At 39.6% G+C, this 20,522-nt stretch overlaps 1 protein-coding gene across 1 annotated transcript in view; it reads right to left on the reverse strand.

Annotated features, from left to right (window-relative positions):
* The window catches only part of DNAH8 (dynein axonemal heavy chain 8), a 310,762-nt gene that overhangs the window by 245,435 nt on the left and 44,805 nt on the right, over nt 1-20,522 (reverse strand). The window contains exons 18-20 of the mRNA XM_061195092.1: nt 9,870-10,005; nt 8,592-8,707; nt 6,623-6,729 (exon numbers count right to left, since the gene is read on the reverse strand). Of these exons, the coding sequence (XP_061051075.1) occupies nt 6,623-6,729; nt 8,592-8,707; nt 9,870-10,005 (359 nt within the window). The remainder of the gene's footprint in view (nt 1-6,622; nt 6,730-8,591; nt 8,708-9,869; nt 10,006-20,522) is intronic.

Raw genomic sequence — 20,522 nt, forward strand, 5'->3', positions numbered from 1 at the left:
CGTCCCGTGATCCGGGGACAACTTCCCCGGGAGAACACACAGCGCGCCTCAGGCTGGTGCAACGTCACGCTGGCCTCTGCCGCCGCAGGCTCGCCCCGCGTACGTACCCCTCCCTCCCCCCGGCCTGAGTGAGCCAGAGCCCCCGAAGCAGCTGCTCCTTTAACCCCATTCTGTCTGAGCGAAGAACAGACGCCCTCAGGCGACCTACACGCAGAGGCGGGGCCAAATCCAAAGCTGAACCCCTGGGAGATGTGGGAACAAAGAAGAGAAAGGGAAATTTCTCCCAGAATCCTCAGGAGCAGCGGATTAAAGCTCCACAATCAACTTGATGCACCCTCCATCTGTGGAATACCTGAATAGACAACGAATCATCCCAAATTGAGGAAGTGGACTTTGGGAGCAAAGATATACATTTTCCCCCTTTTTCTCTTTTTCTTAGTGTGTATGCTTCTGTGTGTGATTTTGCCTGTATAGCTTTGCTTTTACCATCTGTCCTAGGGTTCGGTCAGTCTGTTATTTTTTTTTGTTTTTTTACTTTTTAAAATTTTTTTCTTAATTATTTTTTATTTTTTATTTTAATAACTTTATATTATTTTATTTTACTTTATTTTATTTTATCCTTTTTCTTTCTTTCTTTCTTTCTATTTTTTCTCCCTTTTATTCTGAGCCGTGTGGATGAAAGGATCTTGGTGCTCCAGCCAGGCATCAGGGCTGTGCCTCTGAGGTGGGAGAGCCAACTTCAGGACACTGGTCCACAAGAGACCTTCCAGCTCCACGTAATATCAAATGGTGAAAATCTCCCAGAGATCTCCATCTCAATGCCAAGACCCAGCGTCACTCAATGACCAGCAAGCTACAGTGCTGGACACCCTATGCCACACAACTAGCAAGACAGGAACACAACCCCATCCATTAGCAGAGAGGCTGCCTAAAATCATAATAAAGCCACAGACACCCCAAAACACACCACCAGACGTGGACCTGCCCACCAGAAAGACAAGATCCAGCCTCATCCACCAGAACACAAGCACTAGTCCCCTCCACCAGGAAGCCTACACAACCCACTGAACCAACCTTAGACACTGGGGACAGACACCAAAAACAACGGGAACTACGAACCTGCAGCCTGGGAAAAGGAGACCCCAAACAAAGTAAGTTAAGCAAAATGAGAAGAAAGAGAAATACACAGCAGATGAAGGAGCAAGATAAAAGCCCACCAGACCAAACAAATGAAGAGGAAATAGGCAGTCTACCTGAAAAAGAATTCAGAGTAATGATACTAAAGATGATCCAAAATCTTGGAAATAGAATGGAGGAAATACAAGAAACGTTTAACAAGGACCTAGAAGAACTAAAGAGCAAACAAACAATGATGAACAACACAATAAATGAAATTAAAAATTCTCTAGAAGGGATCAATAGCAGAATAACTGAGGCAGAAGAATGGATAAGTGACCTGGAAGATAAAATAGTGGAAATAACTACTGCAGAGCAGAATAAAGAAAAAAGAATGAAAAGAACTGAGGACAGTCTCAGAGACCTCTGGGACAACATTACATGCACCAACATTCGAATTATAGGGGTCCCAGAAGAAGAAGAGAAAAAGAAAGGGACTGAGAAAATATTTGAAGAGATTATAGTTGAAAACTTCCCTAATATGGGAAAGGAAATAGTTAATCAAGTCCAGGAAGCACAGAGAGTCCCATACAGGATAAATCCAAGGAGAAACACGCCAAGACATATATTAATCAAACTATCAAAAATTAAATACAAAGAAAACATACTAAAAGCAGCAAGGGAAAAACAACAAATAACACACAAGGGAATCCCCATAAGGTTAACAGCTGATCTTTCAGCAGAAACTCTGCAAGCCAGAAGGGAGTAGCAGGACATATTTAAAGTGATGAAGGAGAAAAAACTACAACCAAGATTACTCTACCCAGCAAGGATCTCATTCAGATTTGATGGAGAAATTAAAACCTTTACAGACAAGCAAAAGCTGAGAGAGTTCAGCACCACGAAACCAGCTTTAGAACAAATGCTAAAGGAACTTCTCTAGGCAGGAAACACAAGAGAAGGGAAACACCTACAATAACAAACCCAAAACAATTAAGAAAATGGTAATATGAACATACATATCGATATTTACCTTAAATGTAAATGGATTCAATGATCCAACCAAAAGACATAGACTAGTTGAATGGATACAAAAACAAGACCCATATATATGCTGTCTACAAGAGACCCACTTCAGACCTAGGGACACATACAGACTGAAAGTGAGGGGATGGAAAATGATATTCCATGCAAATGGAAATCAAAAGAAGGCTGGAGTAGCAATTCTCATATCAGACAAAATAGACTTTAAAATAGAGACTATTACAAGACACAAAGAAGGACACTACATAATGATCAAGGGATCGATCCAAGAAGAAGATATAACAATTGTAAATATTTACGCACCCAACATAGGAGCACCTCAATACATAAGGCAAATACTAACAGCCATAAAAGGGGAAATCGACAGTAACACGATCATAGTAGGGGACTTTAACACCCCACTTTCACCAAAGGACAGATCATCCAAAATGAAAATAAATAAGGAAACACAAGCTTTACACATTAATCTTGAGAAAGAAAAACGGAGCTGGAGGAATCAGGCTCCCTGACTTCAGACTATACTACAAAGCTACAGTAATCAAGACTGTATGGTGCTGGCACAAAAACAGAAATATAGATCAATGGAACAGGATAAATGTCCCAGAGATAAACCCACGCACATATGGTCACCTTATCTTTGATAAAGGAGGCAAGAATATACAGTGAAGAAAAGACAGCCTCTTCAATAAGTGGTGCTGGGAAAACTGGACAGCTACAGGTAAAAGAATTAAATTAGAACACTTCCTAACACCATACACAAAAATAAACTCAAAATGGATTAAAGACCTAAATGTAAGGCCAGACACTATAAAGCTCTTAGAGGAAAACATAGGAAGAACACTCTATGACATAAATCACAGCAAGATCCTTTTTGACCCATCTCCCAGAGAAATGGAAATAAAAACAAAAATAAACAAATGGGACCTAATGAAACTTACAAGCTTCTGCCCAGCAAAGGAAACCATAAACAGGACCAAAAGACAACCCTCAGAATGGGAGAAAATATTTGCAAATGAAGCAACTGACAAAGGATTAATCTTCAAAACATACAAGCAGCTCATGCAGCCCAATATCAAAAAAACAAACAACCCAATGGGCAGAAGACCTAAATAGACATTTCTCCAAAGAAGACATACAGATTGCCAACAAACACATGAAAGAATGCTCAACATCACTAATCATTAGAGAAATGCAAATCAAACCTACAATGAGGTATCACCTCACACCAGTCAGAATGGCCATCATCAAAAAATCTACAAACAATAAATGCTGGAGAGGGTGTGGAGAAAAGGGAACCCTCTTGCACTGTTGGTGGGAATGTAAATTGATACAGTCACTATGGAGAACAGTATGGAGGTTACTTAAAAAACTAAAAATAGAACTACCATACGACCCAGCAATCCCACTACTGGGCATATACCCTGAGAAAACCGTAATTCAAAAAGAGTCATGTACCACAATGTTCATTGCAGCACTGTTTACAATAGCCAGGACATGGAAGCAACCTAAGTGTCCATCGACAGATGAATGGATAAAGGAGATGTGGCACATATATACAATGGAATATTACTCAGCCACAAAAAGAAACGAAATTGAGTTATTTATAGTGAGTTGTATGGACCTAGAGTCTGTTACAGAGTGAAGTAAGTCAGAAAGAGAAAAACAAATGCCGTATGCTAACACATATATATGGAATCTAAAAAAAAAAAAATGCTTCTGATGAACCTAGGGGCAGGACAGGATTAAAGATGCAGACGTAGAGAATGGACTTGAGGACACGGGGAGGGGGACGAGTAAGCTGGGATGAAGTGAGAGAGTGGCATTGACATATATACACTGCCAAATGTAAAACAGATAGCTAGTGGGAAGCAGCTGCATAGCACAGGGAGATCAGCTCAGTGCTTTGTGACCACCTAGAAGGGTGGGATAGGGAGGGTGGGAGGGAGACGCAAGAGGGAGGGGATATGGGGATATATGTATACATATAACTGATTCACTTTGTGATACAGCAGAAAGTAACACAACATTGTAAAGGAATTATACTCCAATAAAGATGTTAAAAATATAAATAAATAAAAGAATGAGAAAGTAGATAGACTTCATGCCAAGGCCCTTGTAGTTAGAAATGAGAAAACTGAAAAAACTATACACAGTATTTTTTTTAAAATAGAGCTAAATATATGTATTCTATATTTGAAGGTAACTACTGAAAGAACTTAAGTATAGGAAAGAGAATAAAAGGGGAAAATTATCCATTCCAAAGATAACAGATAATAAATGAACCGAAGAAAAAGGATAGTAAGAAACCACAAAATAAAATGTCATAAATTAAGTGTAACTATATTAAAAAATCACAAAAATGTAAGCAGATTAAACTCTTTAAAAGGCAGAAATAATCAGATTAAATAAAAATATCAGGTATAAGACTCATAGACATAGAGAACAGACTTGTGGTTACCAAGGGTGAGGGAGGGAGGGAGAGGGATGGACTGGGAGTTTGGGGTTGGTAGATGCAAACTACTACATTTAGAATGGATAAACAACAGGTCCTAATGCATAGCACAGAGAACTATACTCAACATCCTGTGATAAACCATAATAGAAAAGAACATAAAAGAAGAATGTATCTATATATATGTGTATAACTGAGTCACTCTGCTGTACAGCAGAGATTGGCACAACGTTGTAAATCAACTCTATGTCAATAATAAAATATATCAGGTATATTATGCTTTTAAAAGGTAAAACAAAAAAGCTTCATGGAAAAAATTAAATGAAGGGATAGAAAAGGTATACCAAAAAATCTGGGAAAGTATAATTAATGACAGACTAAAAAGAATTTGAGAAATCAAGATTAATATGGATAAAGAGGCTCATCAAATAAAAATAAAATAAACAGTGTTCTAGGCAGACTTAACTATACGACATCGCATGCACCTAACAACATAGCCTTAAAAGATATAAAACAACAACAGAAACGGAAAATTTGACAACTTCACTATCACATTGGGAGATTTTAATAGTGCAATTAAATTAAAATTCAGCAATGAATAACCAGGGAATAAACCTAACAAAAATGTACAGGACTTTTACACAGGGAATTACAAAACTTCATTGAGAAATAATAAAAAAGACAAATAAATGGAGAGGTAATCCATGACTCTGAATGGAAGACTCAGTATTGTAAGGATGTTAATTCTCTCCAAATTTACCTATAGATTCAGTGTAATTTAAATAACCATTCCAAAAGAAAAATTAATTTTCTTTTAACTAATTAACCATATGGAAAAAAATATACTGGTCTCCTACCTCACACTAAACACAAAATAAATACCATGTGGATTAAACCCCTAACTGTAAAAGATAAAACTTTAAAACTTTTAGAAGATATTATGAAGTACAGAAAGATTTCTTTTAAAAGACATAAAAATCACAAACTACTAAAGAAAAGATTGATAGATTTGAATATTTTTAAACGCAGCAAAGAATATCATAAATAGAAGTTTAAAAATATCATCAACAAAATAATATATTGAGACCATCCATGAATAAATCCAATCCAATAGAAAAACAGGCAGAAGGAAGGAAGAAACAAGGGAGGGAAAGAGGAGGAGGGAGGGAGGGAGGAAGAGAGGGGGAAAGAAAGGGAAGGGAAGGAAGGGAAGGGAAGGGAAGGGAAGGCAAATTTTTTAAAAAGAGAAAGCACAAATGGCTCGTAAACATGAAAATATTTTTAACCTCATCAGTAATCAGGAAAATGATTTAAATGATTTAAATCCCAGTGAGACGCCACTTCACACCCTATATGCTGGCAACAGTTTTTTAATTGAACGACACTAACTGTGTGCAAGGATGAGGATCTATGGGCACTCTCATGCTAGGCACTGCCTGGTAAATTGAGGCATGCACACACCCCAGGGTCCAGCCATTCCACTCTTAGCAGGTGCAGCAGGAGACATGCACAAGAATGTTCACAATAGCCCAAACTGGAAACAACCCAAACAACCACCACCAGTAGAAGTGATAAAACAGAACGTGTATACTCGAGCTGTACAGAAGTGAAAATAAAATATATCAGCATAGATGTATCTCAAAAACAATACTGAACACAGTTCAAATACAGGCAAAATTAAATGATACAAACATGGGGTAAACTGTCAGGCAAACCAAGACAATGACAAACATCAAGTTCAGGACAGTGGTTACCTTTGGGTGAGCAGAGGAAGGACCAGTAAGGGTACTGGTAGTGTTCAGTGTTCTTTGTCTTGGCCTGGGTGCTAGGAACATGGTTGTTCATTTATCACTGTTCTTGCAGTATTACACGCTTGTTTTCATACAGTCTTTTCATAAATGCCGTGTTTTAAATTTTACAATTATTAAAATTAATTAATAAAAATAAAAAGTGCTTTAGCATTATGTTGTGATAGTATTACCAGACATATTTAGCATATTTTCAACTTGCCTGCCAACAAATATTCTTCTTTTCATTGTGTCCAAAGATAACCGTGTAGCTTTTTGAAGACTGTCTAGTAATTGATGAGAGAAAAAAGCGTAGACCTCTTTACATTCCTGTAATGAGAAATCATATTAAATTTGGTACAAAAAATAAAAACTCTTAACACCCCCAAAGCAATAATACAATATTAGAAGTGACATGCGAAAGATGAAAAATAATAAACTATACAATTTCAATTATATTGTAGAAATAAATTCAATCCTAAATTACTTGTTTTTTTTAAACAAATAAGAATATATGAAAAGTGTGCTTTCATAAACACCCTAGCAAATTATAAGGCCTTACTCAAAAGCCAAAATTCAAAAACAGCTAACTGAAAATAATCCTGGTTTGCTCAATATTCAATAATTCACTCAACAAAACTGAAGCACTTAAGTGTGGTGCACTTTTCAATGCTTAGAGGTGTGGGCACAAAAGGATATGCAGTCTCCAACCTCAAAAATCTCAGCTTGGTGGATAAACATATTTTAAAATGTATGATACCAAAATATATGGGATGAAACTTCCACCGTCCTGGCACCATGGTTTGTCCCTCTCTGCAAGCCCGTCTTTCCCACCAGAGAAGAAGTAGCCACATTTATTGGTCAGAGCACAGAATAAATATTGAGCCTGGGCAGGAATCTGGGCACTACGTCTTGCTTGCACATTGATTCACACATCCGGAGCCAGGCTCTGGCCACACTGTTCCTCTCCACCCTACACCCTGACCCTCTGAGTCTGGGTGGGCCAGTCAGGTTGAGTTGGGTCAGAAGGGAGGCTTATCAGGTGTGAACAAAGAGGAATATGATCGGGTTGGTCAACTACCAGGCTAAAGTGCAGGCATGACATAATCAGATGTTTACAGTTAGACCACTGTGGAAGTGATGTGGAAGATGGATTTGAGAGGCAGAGGCTGTTTAGGAGATGTCTGCACTGATGCAGCTCTAAGTGATCCCCCATTTTGAGAGGCTCCGATGGTACTCAGTCTTGCTCTAAGGACCCCAGCCAGTGTCAAAGGGAATGCAGTTGGAAGCAAAGAACTCTCCTGCTGACCCCCACCAACTGATAGTAGCTGCCTGGTGCATGGTACTGAGAAGCAATCTACAGCTAAAATCTAGACTCAGCGGGAAAGTGTTTCCCGATCAATTAGTGATAGCATCCTTGAGCCAGAAGGTGAAAGTGAAACAAATGTGTGCTGTTTATTTCCAAGACTGTGTTAGGGTGTGGGTTAGAGAGTGTAAAAGAATGTAAAATGGAGAAAGAATGAAAAGATGAGTACGGAGGATTAAAAGAAAACTGACGGGAGCAGGAGAAAGCAGGGATTAGTACAAATGTGGGAGTGGCATTTAGAGTTGATGCACAACCAGAAGGCCTAAGAAGGATGAAGAATCCCCATGTCTCCTCCTCAACTTTCATTCTCAAGACAGCTCAGCGTAATGTGAGAATCTGCCCACCTGGGGTTTCTCCTGTGGGAGAGTCCACAGTGTTAATAAAAAATGCAGATCCCTGGACCCCAAGTGAATCAAATCCGGTCTTGCAATACAGGTAATTCTATTAAAAACAATAACTGAGAACAAAGTTCTCCACTTTGAGTCAAATGGATTGGCACTACAATCCCAGGTGTGACATTTACTACATAAGAAAACACGGTCAGTCACAATAGGGGGAGATAACTATAGAAACTGTAATTGACAGAATAGCATTAAAAGTTGACAGTGTTGGGGAAAACTGTAAGGATTGCTGTATCTTGTCAGATGCTACAGTATAGAATTGAAAATTATATTTTCTGGATTTTGTTATAAATCCAATTGGTAATAAATCCACACAGACTGCTTGCAGAACTGCCTGGAAAAAAAAAAACCACCATTTGGGGTTATCTACAATCCTATGAGTCATAATTCTGTGAAATTGCATAAGGTTGTTTTACAATAAATACCTTTTTAAATTCATCTTCTTTATCATTAACATCAACCTCAGGCATAATATTAGTCTCATAATCAGCACTTTCACCCTCTTCTGTTTCAATTCCAAAAATAACATGTTTTCTCTGTTCTATAGATAAAAGATAAAACAAAAATATAACAGTTAATACTTGGCATTTGGTTTATTCTATATAACCAAACCTTCTTAGGAAGCTCCTTCTTAAAAAAATTCTTAATTTAAAAATTAAGGGGCTTCCCTGGTGGCACAGTGGTTAAGAATCCGCCTGCCAATGCAGGGGACACGGGTTCGAGCCCTGGTCTGGGAAGATCCCACATGCTGTGGAGCAACTAAGCCCGTGCGCCACAACTACTGAGCCTGCGTGTCTGGAGCCTGTGCTCCGCAACAGGAGAGGCCGCGACAGTGAGAGGCCCGCGCACCGCGATGAAGAGTGGCCCCCGCTCGCCGCAAGTGGAGAAAGCCCTCGCACAGAAACGAAGACCCAACACAGCCAAAAATAAATAAATAAATAAAATTATTTTTAAAAAAAAAATTAAAAATTTGTTGCTGGGGGAAATCACCCTTGAATTCAATTTAAATCACCCATCTCAACAGAATTGACATTCTATTAAGAAATACACTCTTTAAATATACTGTACTCTGTATTAGTACCTAGAATTAAGAAACATTTAAAGAGGGGTTTTTTTACAGGCTCTCTTTCTAAAATACCTGTTTACCTTTTGCGTTTGCCATCGTAAGCTGAGAGGTTCGTGTTTTTGATACTTCTGATGAAAACTACTTAAACTAAGTGGAAAACCTCTCAGAGAAAGAAGAGATGCGGCAAATACTTGTTTAAGCTTGGAGTTTCTCAACCTCAGCACTACTGACGTGCTTTGTTGTTGCGGCTGTCCTATGCCATGGAGGATATTCAGCAGCATCCCTGGTCTCTACTCACTAGATGCCATCCCCACACAGTGTGACAGCCAGCATGGTAGAATGCTGTACCAAAAAAAAAAGTTAACATAGCAGGCCAGAGACTGCTATCCATGGAAAGCCCTGCTTGCAAGGTTGGTCCCCAGTAAGTATCTATGAACTTGGATTTCAGAGGGGTGCCCACCATTCCTTAATCCATAAAAAGGGCTCACTGTGCCTAAACTGCAAACGGTGTGGTTTATGCTGAACATCTGCTCTCCTTCTGGGAGTCTGGAATTTTGGTGCCTGCTAAGCACAAGGTGCCTACTTGAAAACGTATCTGTAACACTTGTGATTCAAACATTGTAACCAGCCACATTACCTGGTAACTGTGTTGCTGTTTTCCCACTGTATTTAACTTCATAAATAGTCTCAAATATTGATATAAGTTCTTTGACAGCTTCTTCCACATGCTTACTTTTGTGGTTTAGAACCTCAGCCCATTCTTTTGTGTATGTCTATTAAATAAAGAAATGACTATTAATTTCCAGATACTTAAAACTACTGTGAAATTTATTAATATGACTTCAACTTATCAAACTCTAATGCCATTTGAAAATACCTAGAGATAGTGACCAACAGCATAATGTTTCAGACCCCAAAGTGTCAATGGCTAAAAGCAGCTTGAGACAGCTGCTAAGTCTCAAGCAAAGAAAAGGAGAAAGAAGAAAAATTCAAAGTTTTTTTTTTTTTTTTGGCCGCACCACGTGGCATGCGGGATCTTAGTTCCCCGACCAGGGATCGAACCTGCGCCCCTGTAGTGGAAGCGTGGAGTTTTAACCACTGGACTGCCAGGGAAGTCCCAAATTCAAAGTTTTTGACCTTACCTGACTCATTCACACACAGAGATCTACACTCCCATTCATATGGGCAAAAAGAAAGAAGCCTGAAGGCCTAGGAGATGAAGATGTCAAAGTTGAAAATGAGAAATGTTTTTTAAAAAGGACAATCCAGGGACTTCCCTGGTGGCGCAGTGGTTAAGAATCCGCCTGCCAATGCAGGGGACACGGGTTCGAGCCCTGGTCCGGGAAGATCCCACATGCCACAGAGCGACTAAGCCCTTGCGCCACAGCTACTGAGCCTGTGCTCTAGAGTCTGCGAGCCGCAACTACTGAAGCCTGTGCACCTAGAGCCCGTGCTCCGCAACAAGAGAAGCCACCGCAATAAGAAGCCCGCGCACCACAATGAAGAGTAGCCCCCACTCGCCGCAACCAGAGAAAGCCCGCGCGCAGCAACGAAGACCCAAAGCAGCCAAAAATAAATAAATAAATAAATATTTTTTAAAAATAAATAAATGTAAGGGCGAAAACTATTAAACTCTTTAAAAAAACATAAGCATGGATCTTCATGATCTTGGATTAGGCAAATTTTTCTTAGATATGACACCAAAGCAAAGCAACAGCAAACAAATTTATAGATGAATTGGACATCATCAAAATTTAAAACTTTGGGGCTTCAAAGGACACCATCGAGAAAGTAAAAAGACAACCCACAGACTGGGAGAAAAATTTTGCAATCAGATACGGGACTAGTATCTAGAACATATAAAGAACTATCACAACTAAAACATAAAAAGACAGATTCATCCAATTTTAAAATGAGCAAAGGATTTGAATAGACATTTCTAAAAGAAGGTACATAAAATGTTAATAAGCACATGAAAAAGTGTTCGACATCACTAGCCATTAGGGAAATACAAATTCAAGCCACAGTGAGATACCACTTTACTCCGCTAGGAAGGCTATAATCAAAAAGACAAATAATAAGTGTTGGCAAGGATGCAGAGAACTTGGAACCCTCATACACTGCTGGTGGGAATGTAAAATAATGCAGCCACTTTGGAGAAGTCTGCCAGTTCTTCAAAGGGTTAAACTTGGAGTTAACATATGACCCAACATTTCCACTCCTAAATATACACCCAAGAGAAATGTCCTTGCAAAAACTTGTACATTTATGTTCACAGCAGCATTATTCATAATGGCCAAAAAGTGGAAACAACCTATATGTCTATCAACTGATGAATGGATAACTAAAACGTGGTCCATCCATACAACGCACTATTATTCAGCAGTAAAAAGAAATGTAGTACTGATACATGGGACAATATGAATGAACTTTGAAGACACTGTGCTAAGTGAAAAAAGCGCCAGTCACAAAATACCACATACTATATGATTCCCTTTGTATGAAATGCCTACAATAAGCAAATCTGTAGAGGCAGAAAGTAGATTAGTGGCTGCCCAGGGCTAGGAGGGTTGAGAGGAAACTGGTAATGACTGCTAATGAGTATGGTATTTCTTTGGGGGTGATGAACAGTTCTAAAATTGACTGTGGTAATAGCTGCACAACTCTGTGAGTATACTAAAACCTTTGAATTGTACACTTTAAATGGGTGAATTATATGGTATGTGAATTACATCTCAATAAAGTTGTCAAAAATAATGGCTAGTACCAGAAATAATTTGAAGCAGGAACTGGGGGGAAAATGGAGCAGGGCAATGAGAGATGGGAAAGTGAAAGCAGCATGTGTGAGCATTTGGAGAAGTTTAGTTGTGAATGAGAAATGCAGAAGATATGCAAAGGTTTTTGTTTGTTGGCGAGGAAAAGGGGAGAGTATATTAGACTACTGGTGGGAGGGGTCGCGTAGAGAGGACAAAGCTGAAGACCTAGAAGAGGAAGAAAGATTGGTGGAGTAAGGTTGCCAAGAAGGCAAAAAGGCATGGAATCTAGAGCCTGTGTGTGGAGGACCTCAATTTTGAAAAGAGGTGGGAACTTCCTCCATGGAACCAGAAGGAAAGAAGAGTTGGATGCAGAAGCAGTCAGCAATGTACCAAGAGCTCTGGCTGTGCAAGCTATTTACATGACTTTAATTCAGAAAACTATAAATAATCCCTGCAACTCTGTCAAGGCCATCTTGCCAGGCACTCCAGGTGCTGGTTGTTCTCCGTTTGCCCCCTGCAACCCATTCTCAGCTCTTCTCTGCCCTGCTCTGTGCAGAGGGAAGCTGCCTCCTGGGGCTCCCTTATTCTCTGACTTCCAGTTGGGCTTGACCCAACGGGAAGCACTAGCAGAAGATAGGAGAGCTGTAGGGCGGGTAACTCTCACTCCCTCCTTGGTAGAGGATGGTAGGGCTGCATCTCTGGTAGAGGCTGTGTCTCTTCACAAACTCAGCTCCTACAGGATGAGCCCTTCCATATGGTTCCCACTTTTACTGGCTTCTGAAAGCACTGTTTCCTTCTTTGGTACCTTCAGCCCCAGCAGTGCTGATGACTCTCTCCCTTGCAACTCCTGAGGCGTCTCACCTTGCTGGGATCTTCACTGGCACTGTCCCATACACAACATTCCCAGCTCCATCCTAGTTCCTGAACCCTGATCAAAGAACTCACATTTGGTCCTTGGTGAATTAGATCATCTCAGATAACCATGACAACTCACACTGCCATAAAAGCCAGGAGTAAGAAACTTAGATGTACACATTCCACTGCCAAGAAATTTCCTGTCTCAGTTGGTGACCCAGTGGCCCAGCCATCCTCTTTTGTTTAACAAGTGGCAAAATAATGCCATGGCACAACAGACTGAAAAAATGCCTCTATATGGTGTCACTACCAGCTGGGGCCACACAAAGTAAAGCATCTCTTCTTGGGAAGACTAACTAGTCATTGAAGATTAATAAGACCATTCTTACAAGTCAGTGAAGAACAGACTGCAACGCCGAGGAGCAGGCCGGGGATGGACCGGAAGGCAGCCAAACTGATTTTATGGGTGGGGAGGGGGGTGCTCCTGTTTTTAAAAATTGAGATATAATTCATATAACACAGATTTACCCTTGTAAAGTGCACAATTCATTGGTTTTTAGTATCTTCACAGAGCTGGGCAACCATCACTGCTATCTAATTCCAGAACATTTTCATCACCCCAAAAGAATCCCCATACCCATTAGTCACTCCCCACTCCCCCATCTCCACCGCCCTGGCAACCACTAATCTACTTTCTGTCTCCATGGAGCCAGGGTGATTTTGCTGATAGAATTTTTAATACCTTTTCATGTATTTCCTGGTGTTTTCCTCTCATAACTTGGATCATAATATTTCCCTGAATTTTCTATTCCATTTGTATATCTACCAATATACAGGTATGTTAATCAGGGTCCAATAAGGAAAACAGATGCCACACCAGCTATTTTAACAGACAGAATGAGAGAATTTAATATAAAAAAATTGGTTAAACAACTATTAAAGGACCAAAAAGGCAAAAAGGGACACAGAGGTCACAGAGAGACAGTAACCGCAGGAAGCAGTGCCCGTTCCGGGGTGCGGGGGAGCCCACGGAGGAGGGTGCAGTTATTGGAACCTGGAACTGGGAAGTGAGGGAGGTGCCTGCCTAGCGCTGCTGGCCCAGAAGCTCAGAGAGGGACCTCCTGAAGCTGGTACATCTGAGAGGCACACAAGGTGGATTCCGGAAAGGCTGGAAAAAGCTAGGGCCTGGAACTAATGGCCACTGCCAGGGTGAAGAGCTATAGCTCATGTAAAAGTGTCAGCAACAAGAGGCAAAACAGGAAAGAGCAAGCCCATTCTCTCTTGTCCAGCCTCCTATCGCCCCCACTGCAAAGCCTAAAAGGGAGCCAGCCGGCCAAGGATAAATGTAATTTGCAGGGTCCCATCTCCAGCATCATAGAGTAGAAGGACAGATTTGAAGCTAACACAAGGTAGCTTTTTAATAATTAACATAATCTGTCCTACAACCACAATTAGGTGCTCCAAGATAAGGAGGACTTGCCATTACTGCAAATAGCCCTGGTTCCCAGTATTGTCTGAAACCACTGGTTAGTGCAAACTAAACTTGCCCTCCAAAATTAGCGTCATATATAGCATGTTTCCAAAACTGATTTCTGCCCAAAGTGTTATCCAACTTGCTTTGTCATTACAAATGTTATTCTGTCTTCACTGTAATGGTCCACCTAGTGATAGGCTTGTGGGAAGGCAGCCCTTGTGTTACTAGATCTTAGATCCCTCTAGGGCAAGTGACTGGGGCATACTGATTGACAAAGGTGCTCTTCAAAGTTCCACTTCCTATATTTTGACTTGTGCCATCAATGTAACCACCACATTCACACTCAGTCACCTTTAATCTATCCTAATTTGCCTCGTTTGTATGATTTATTTCTTTTTCTATGCACATGAAAGTTTTTTGTTCGTATGTTCAAAGTAAATTTTCTTTGGTAGTGTGAATTTCACCCCACTGAGCAGTGGATAGTGTCAGAACAGTTATGTGCACATACCAATAGAAATGATTTTCATTGTAAAGGGGACAAAATGAAGGAAACCAATGTAGAAATTTCCCTACTCCTTCATATGCTGTTCATTTATAAGTAAGACCTGGTATGAAGTATATACAGTCAGATTCTAGAATGAGTGAGAAGAAAATGACAAGGAGGAAATTACCCCTATCCCCAGGCAGGAAACAGGAGACTCTTCTGGAAAATTTCAATTGGTGAAAAAAGACCCATACAGCATTTGAAGGCCTCTCCCTCCTAGAATAACACGGAGCTCAGGAAATAGGGCAGACTCTATTTGCCAACTCAAGAAATAGTACCCCAAGTATATTAGTTAGAGATGCAGAAATAATACTATAAGAATAGCTAAAAGTTAACAATGAGTGCTTTTCCTAGCACCTAGGTTGTGATCTCCAAACATCATTTTCCACAAGTAACACTGAAAGGAATGAGGGCTGACTGGAAAAATGAGTAATCCCAGATCTGGGGCAGGAAATGTGCAAGATAAGCCTAAGATTTCCTACGGTTCCAGGAAGCAAGAAAGCTTTCAAAGACTACTGGAGTCATATCAAAAACATAGAAGCCAGCCTGTAGAATTCCACTGGACAAAGATGAGAAAATTTAAACATAAAAAAGAATAATGACTGCAATGGACTGAATCCCTCAAATATATAATAATCCATATATTCATAATGATCTTTAAATAATTTAAACCACAATGGGTATTTTAGAAGTTGCTAGTGAGCCAACTCATTATTTTGAAAACTGGTATATAAAATAAAAACTGAAGCACTGAACTTGACTTTTCTGTACAAACATTATTTCACAGTAACCAACCAGATAATGAGGGAAATTTCTTCTTTATAGAAATATTTTATCCATAAATGCTAAAATTAGAAAATCAACATTTTGCAATCTCTAGGCAACAATAATGGCTCTAGGCAATAATAATCAAAGGCTGCTCAACTCTTCAGGTGAAAGGTTGGTGGGAAACTTTATAATAATGGATAAAGCTGACTGCACCTCAGCCCACTAATTAATCTTAATATCACGAAAAGGGAAACAGCCTGATAAAATGTGCCTCCTGATGTGATGCAATAGGAAGTACACAGTGTCACCTTTCAGTCAGGAAAAGAAAAAGTAATTGAACCTGAACTGAATCAATCCTCCAGAGCTAATTAAAATATACAGGAAACTCAGGGAATAGAAGAGTATGTTAATATGTTAAATCATACTACTAGGATATGATCAGCAAAATATAGAACATGGAAAATTCTATAGGACAAATGATCCCATTTCTTCAACAAATAAAGAGCATTAAAAGAAGGAAGATGGCAAAAAAAAAAAACAAAAAGCTTGAATAGACATTTCCCCAAAGAAATATACAAATGGCCAATAAACACATGAAAAGATGCTCAGCATCAGTAGTCATTAGGAAAAGGCAAATCAAAACCACAATGAGACTTCACACCCATTCAGATTATTATGAAAAATGCTTTAATTTTTAAAAATGGAAAATAACAACTGTCAGCAAGCAGGTGGAGAAGTTGGAACCTTTGTTGTGCATTGCTGGTGGGAAGGTAAAATGGTATGGCCACCGTGGAAAAATATTTGGTGATTTCTCAAAAGCTAAACATAGAATTACCATGTGATCCAGTAATTCCACTCTGAGTATATACCCAAAAGAATTGAAAGTAGGGACTCAGATAATTATACACTAGTGCTCATAATAGCTTAATTCACAATAGCTAACCCACACGTCTACCAACAGATGAATGGATAAACACAATGTGGCATATCTATACAATGGAATATTATCCAGCTCTAAAAAGGAATCAAATTCTGATACATGCTATAATATGGATTAACCTTGTGCTAAGTGAAATAAGGCAGACACAAAAGGACAATGTTGTATGATTTCACTTACATGACATACATAGAATAGGCAAATTCATAAAGATAGAAAGTAGAATAGAGGTTACCACGGTCTGGGGTGGAGGGGAGGGAAATGGGAAATTATTGTTTAATAGGTACAGAGCTCCTGTGTAGATGATAATAAAAAGTTCTGGAAGCAGATGGTGGTAATGGTTACAGAACACTGTGAATGTACTTAATGCCACTGAACTGTACACTAAAAAAATGGTTAAAATTATAAATTTTGTGTTATGTATATTTTACTGCAATAAAAAAGGTACAAGCAAAGAAAGGGGAGATGATAAAAAGAAACTTAAGAGGTATATGAATCAAATGCAATGTGTGAACCTGTTTGGTTCCTAATTCAAACACATCAACTCTAAAAAGAAAGTTTCTACGAAAGTTAAATATATTCATGATCTATGACTATGACCCAGCAATTTCACTTATGGGAATATACCCACCAAAATAGGTGTTTAGGTTCACAAAAAAAAACCATGTACAAGAATGCTCAGTGTATAATCAAAAGCTATGAACTATCCAAATGCCTCCAACAGTAGAACAGACACATAAATTGTAATAAACTCAGAAATTTAAATACTAGTCAGCAATGAATGAGAATGAAAGAACCCACTATTGCACACAACTACACAGATGAATCTCACAGACCCTGAGCAAAATAAGCCAGACATAAAGAATATGTGTGGGACTTCCCTGGCAGTCCCACAGTAAAGACTTTGCCTTCCAGTGCAGGGGGTGCGGGTTCGATCCCTGCTCAGGGAAGCTAAGATCCCACATGCCTCGTAGGCAAAAAACCAAAATGTAAAATAGAAGCAATATTACAACAAATTCAATAAAGGCTTTAAAAATGGTCCACATCAAAAAAACCTTTGAAAAAAAAGAATATATCCTGCATGATTCCATTTATGTGAAGTTCAAAAACAGGTAAAGCTAATATACGGTGACAGAAGCCAAAATGGTGATTACTTTGGGGTGGAGGATGTTTGTTGCCTGGAATGGAGCAGGAGGGAATCATTTGCAGTGAAGGAAATGTTCAATATCTTGCTCTTGGATTGGGACTTCCCTGGTGGCCCAGTGGTAAAGAATTCGCCTTACAATGCAGGGGATGCGGGTTCAAACCCTGGTCAGGGAACTAGGATCCCACATGCCATGGGGCAACTAAGCCCACGCACCACAACTACTGAGCTCGTGCGCCTCAACTAGGAAAGAGAAAAACCCACATGCCACAACTAGAGAGAAGCCTGCGCGCCGCATGCCTCAACGAAGATCTGTGTGCCACAACTAAGACCTGACGCAGCCAAAAGTAAATAAATTAATAATAAATAAATCTTTTAAAAAAATATCTTGCTCTTGGAGAAGGTTACATGGGTGTGTCATATGTAAACATTCACTGAATAGTGCACTTAAGATTTGTGCAATCTGCTGTATACAGATTATATCTCAAAAAAAAAAAAAAAAAGACATAGGCCTAAAATGAAAAGTAAGCTGAAGCTACAACTTTTGTAGGTTTTTTTCCCATAACCAAAACACCACATGAGGCCTTGGATCCCTTCACAAGGGTAGGAGGTTGGAACCCTTCCCCTCCCCCCACATGTCATCAGGCAAATCAAGGGCTGCGGTCTCAAGCACAGTTAGCGATCTTGGTTGAGGCTCTGGGGCAGACGGACAACGTCTCCCTTGGAAATTTACAACCACTAGCTCACCTCATACAGGTTTAGGACTTGAGATTATATCTATACTACCTTGGAGTTTTGGAAATTCTATCGTCTGAGAAACTAACTCAAACTATCGACTGAGTTGGTAAAACTCCTAGGCACCACACAGGAGCAAATAAAAAGAGACAGGTTCTCAACTAAACAGACATGTGCAAATTAGCTCACAATCCAAAATATTAAAAACATGAAGACACAAGCCATCCTGAGCAAGATTTGACAGAGACAGAAAAGAGCAGAATTAGACCTCCAATTTCTTCAGATAATGGGACTGTTATAAAATATATTTTAAATATCTAAATGAAGAAGTAGAATTTAAAAAAGAGAAAGGAAGAAGATTATATATATAAAAGGCCACATATATTTGAAAAAGAATAAAAAGTAACTTCAAGAAACAGATAAGTAAATTTGGGTAAATAGAAAATTCAAAGTAAGAGGGTAGAGAGTAGAAGTATACCCAAATATATTGATAGGATAAATGTGAATAGACTAAAATCACCAATTTTTAAAAAACAGAGATTTTTCAGAGTAGATTAAAAACCAAATCCAGCTAAATGTTCTTTACAAGAGAAAACCTAAAATAGGAGAACCCAGAAAGGTTGAAAGTAACAGAATACAGAAAGATATATCTGGATAATAATAACCAAAAAGAGCTGGTGTAACTACACTGATAGCAAACAAAATAGACTTTAAGGATAAAAAGCTTAACAATGATAAAAGAGAAAAATGGCCAGGAAGATATAGTCATTTTAAACTTGCATACTCTGAACACAGGATGTTAAAATTGGTCATTTAGTGCTGTCTCCGTTACAGCCAAGGCCCCAATGCTGAGAACAAATGCTTTTAAGATCCTACACATTATGAAAAAGGCAGTTTATCCAAAGGTAGCAGGGGAGGTAACCCTCAGCACATTGCCCACCTTGCGGTTATAGAAGGGAAGTTTGATCATTGATAGAGATTTGGTAGAAGTAAGTGAAGGGAACTTCAAAAGAGCTACTCAGAGACCATGATCCATGACCTCTACAATCGGGGAATAGAGGGGCTTCCCCATGCCTAAGTAGTCCTGAAACAAGAGGCTGGCTGGCTGCCCAAAAGGCACAGAAAGGTGTCCTGGGAAGAAGCAGCTGCATTTCCATAGAAAGAGAGGCAAAGGCACCTGCTTCCCATGGGTCAGGTTAGATCCCTTGAGATGGAGCCATCCTTGGTTGTCTTGAAAAGGACATTAGCAAGGTGACTCAAACCAGCAAGGTGGGTGTAGCTGAAGCACAAGGCAGGCAAGAAAGAAAAATGCCTTCGCTTTATGTTTTGAACAAAACATAAAGTGAGTGCTTTTGAGAAAGACTGTGTTATGTGCCAGGCCTCAAAAATGATTAGACAGGGTTCCTGTCTTTGTGCTTTTGAGCCAATGGAGGATAAATAGGTAATCAAATAAGATCACTATAATGTGATGCTGAGGAGGTTAGGTGGGTGCCACTGCCATTGAAGGATTTAAGCTGGGGAGTTTCCACAATCAGCTTTGGTGGCAAGGTGGAGGATGATGGATATGATGGGGCCAAATATGGGGGCAGAGAAACCAGTTAGATCACAACATCACATGCTAAACTCAAATGAGCATTAAAAGCCTGATCTGGAGTTCAGGCTTTTTGAGCATGAGCTACACGTTCTCCTTGCATGGCCCTTGCGATAAACCTTTCTCGGCTCAAAAAATAAATAAGTAAAAGCGTGACCTAAGAAAAGGGTAGTAGGTATGGAAAAGAAGAGGCAATTCAAGCAGAATCTTAGTAAGAGGCAAAACCTGGCTAAGCCCTAAAAGACTGACTGAGTTTGGGGATGGAAGTGAGGAAAGGACGCCGGATGATGCCCAGGTGTACGGGTGACTTAAGGGGAAAGGATGTGGTGGTTAAAACCATGAGTGTAGATGATATTGCCCTGGGAGCATGCACAGAGGACGAAGAGCAGTGAGCACTGACAGGACCCAAGGGGACTCCAGCATGAGGCTGAGGACATTTTTAAGATAATGTCTAAGGTGTGACCCTGGGCTTGAGCTGTTGATACC

The sequence above is a fragment of the Eubalaena glacialis genome, chromosome 7 (assembly GCF_028564815.1).
Source record: "Eubalaena glacialis isolate mEubGla1 chromosome 7, mEubGla1.1.hap2.+ XY, whole genome shotgun sequence".
Lineage (NCBI taxonomy): Eukaryota > Metazoa > Chordata > Mammalia > Artiodactyla > Balaenidae > Eubalaena > Eubalaena glacialis.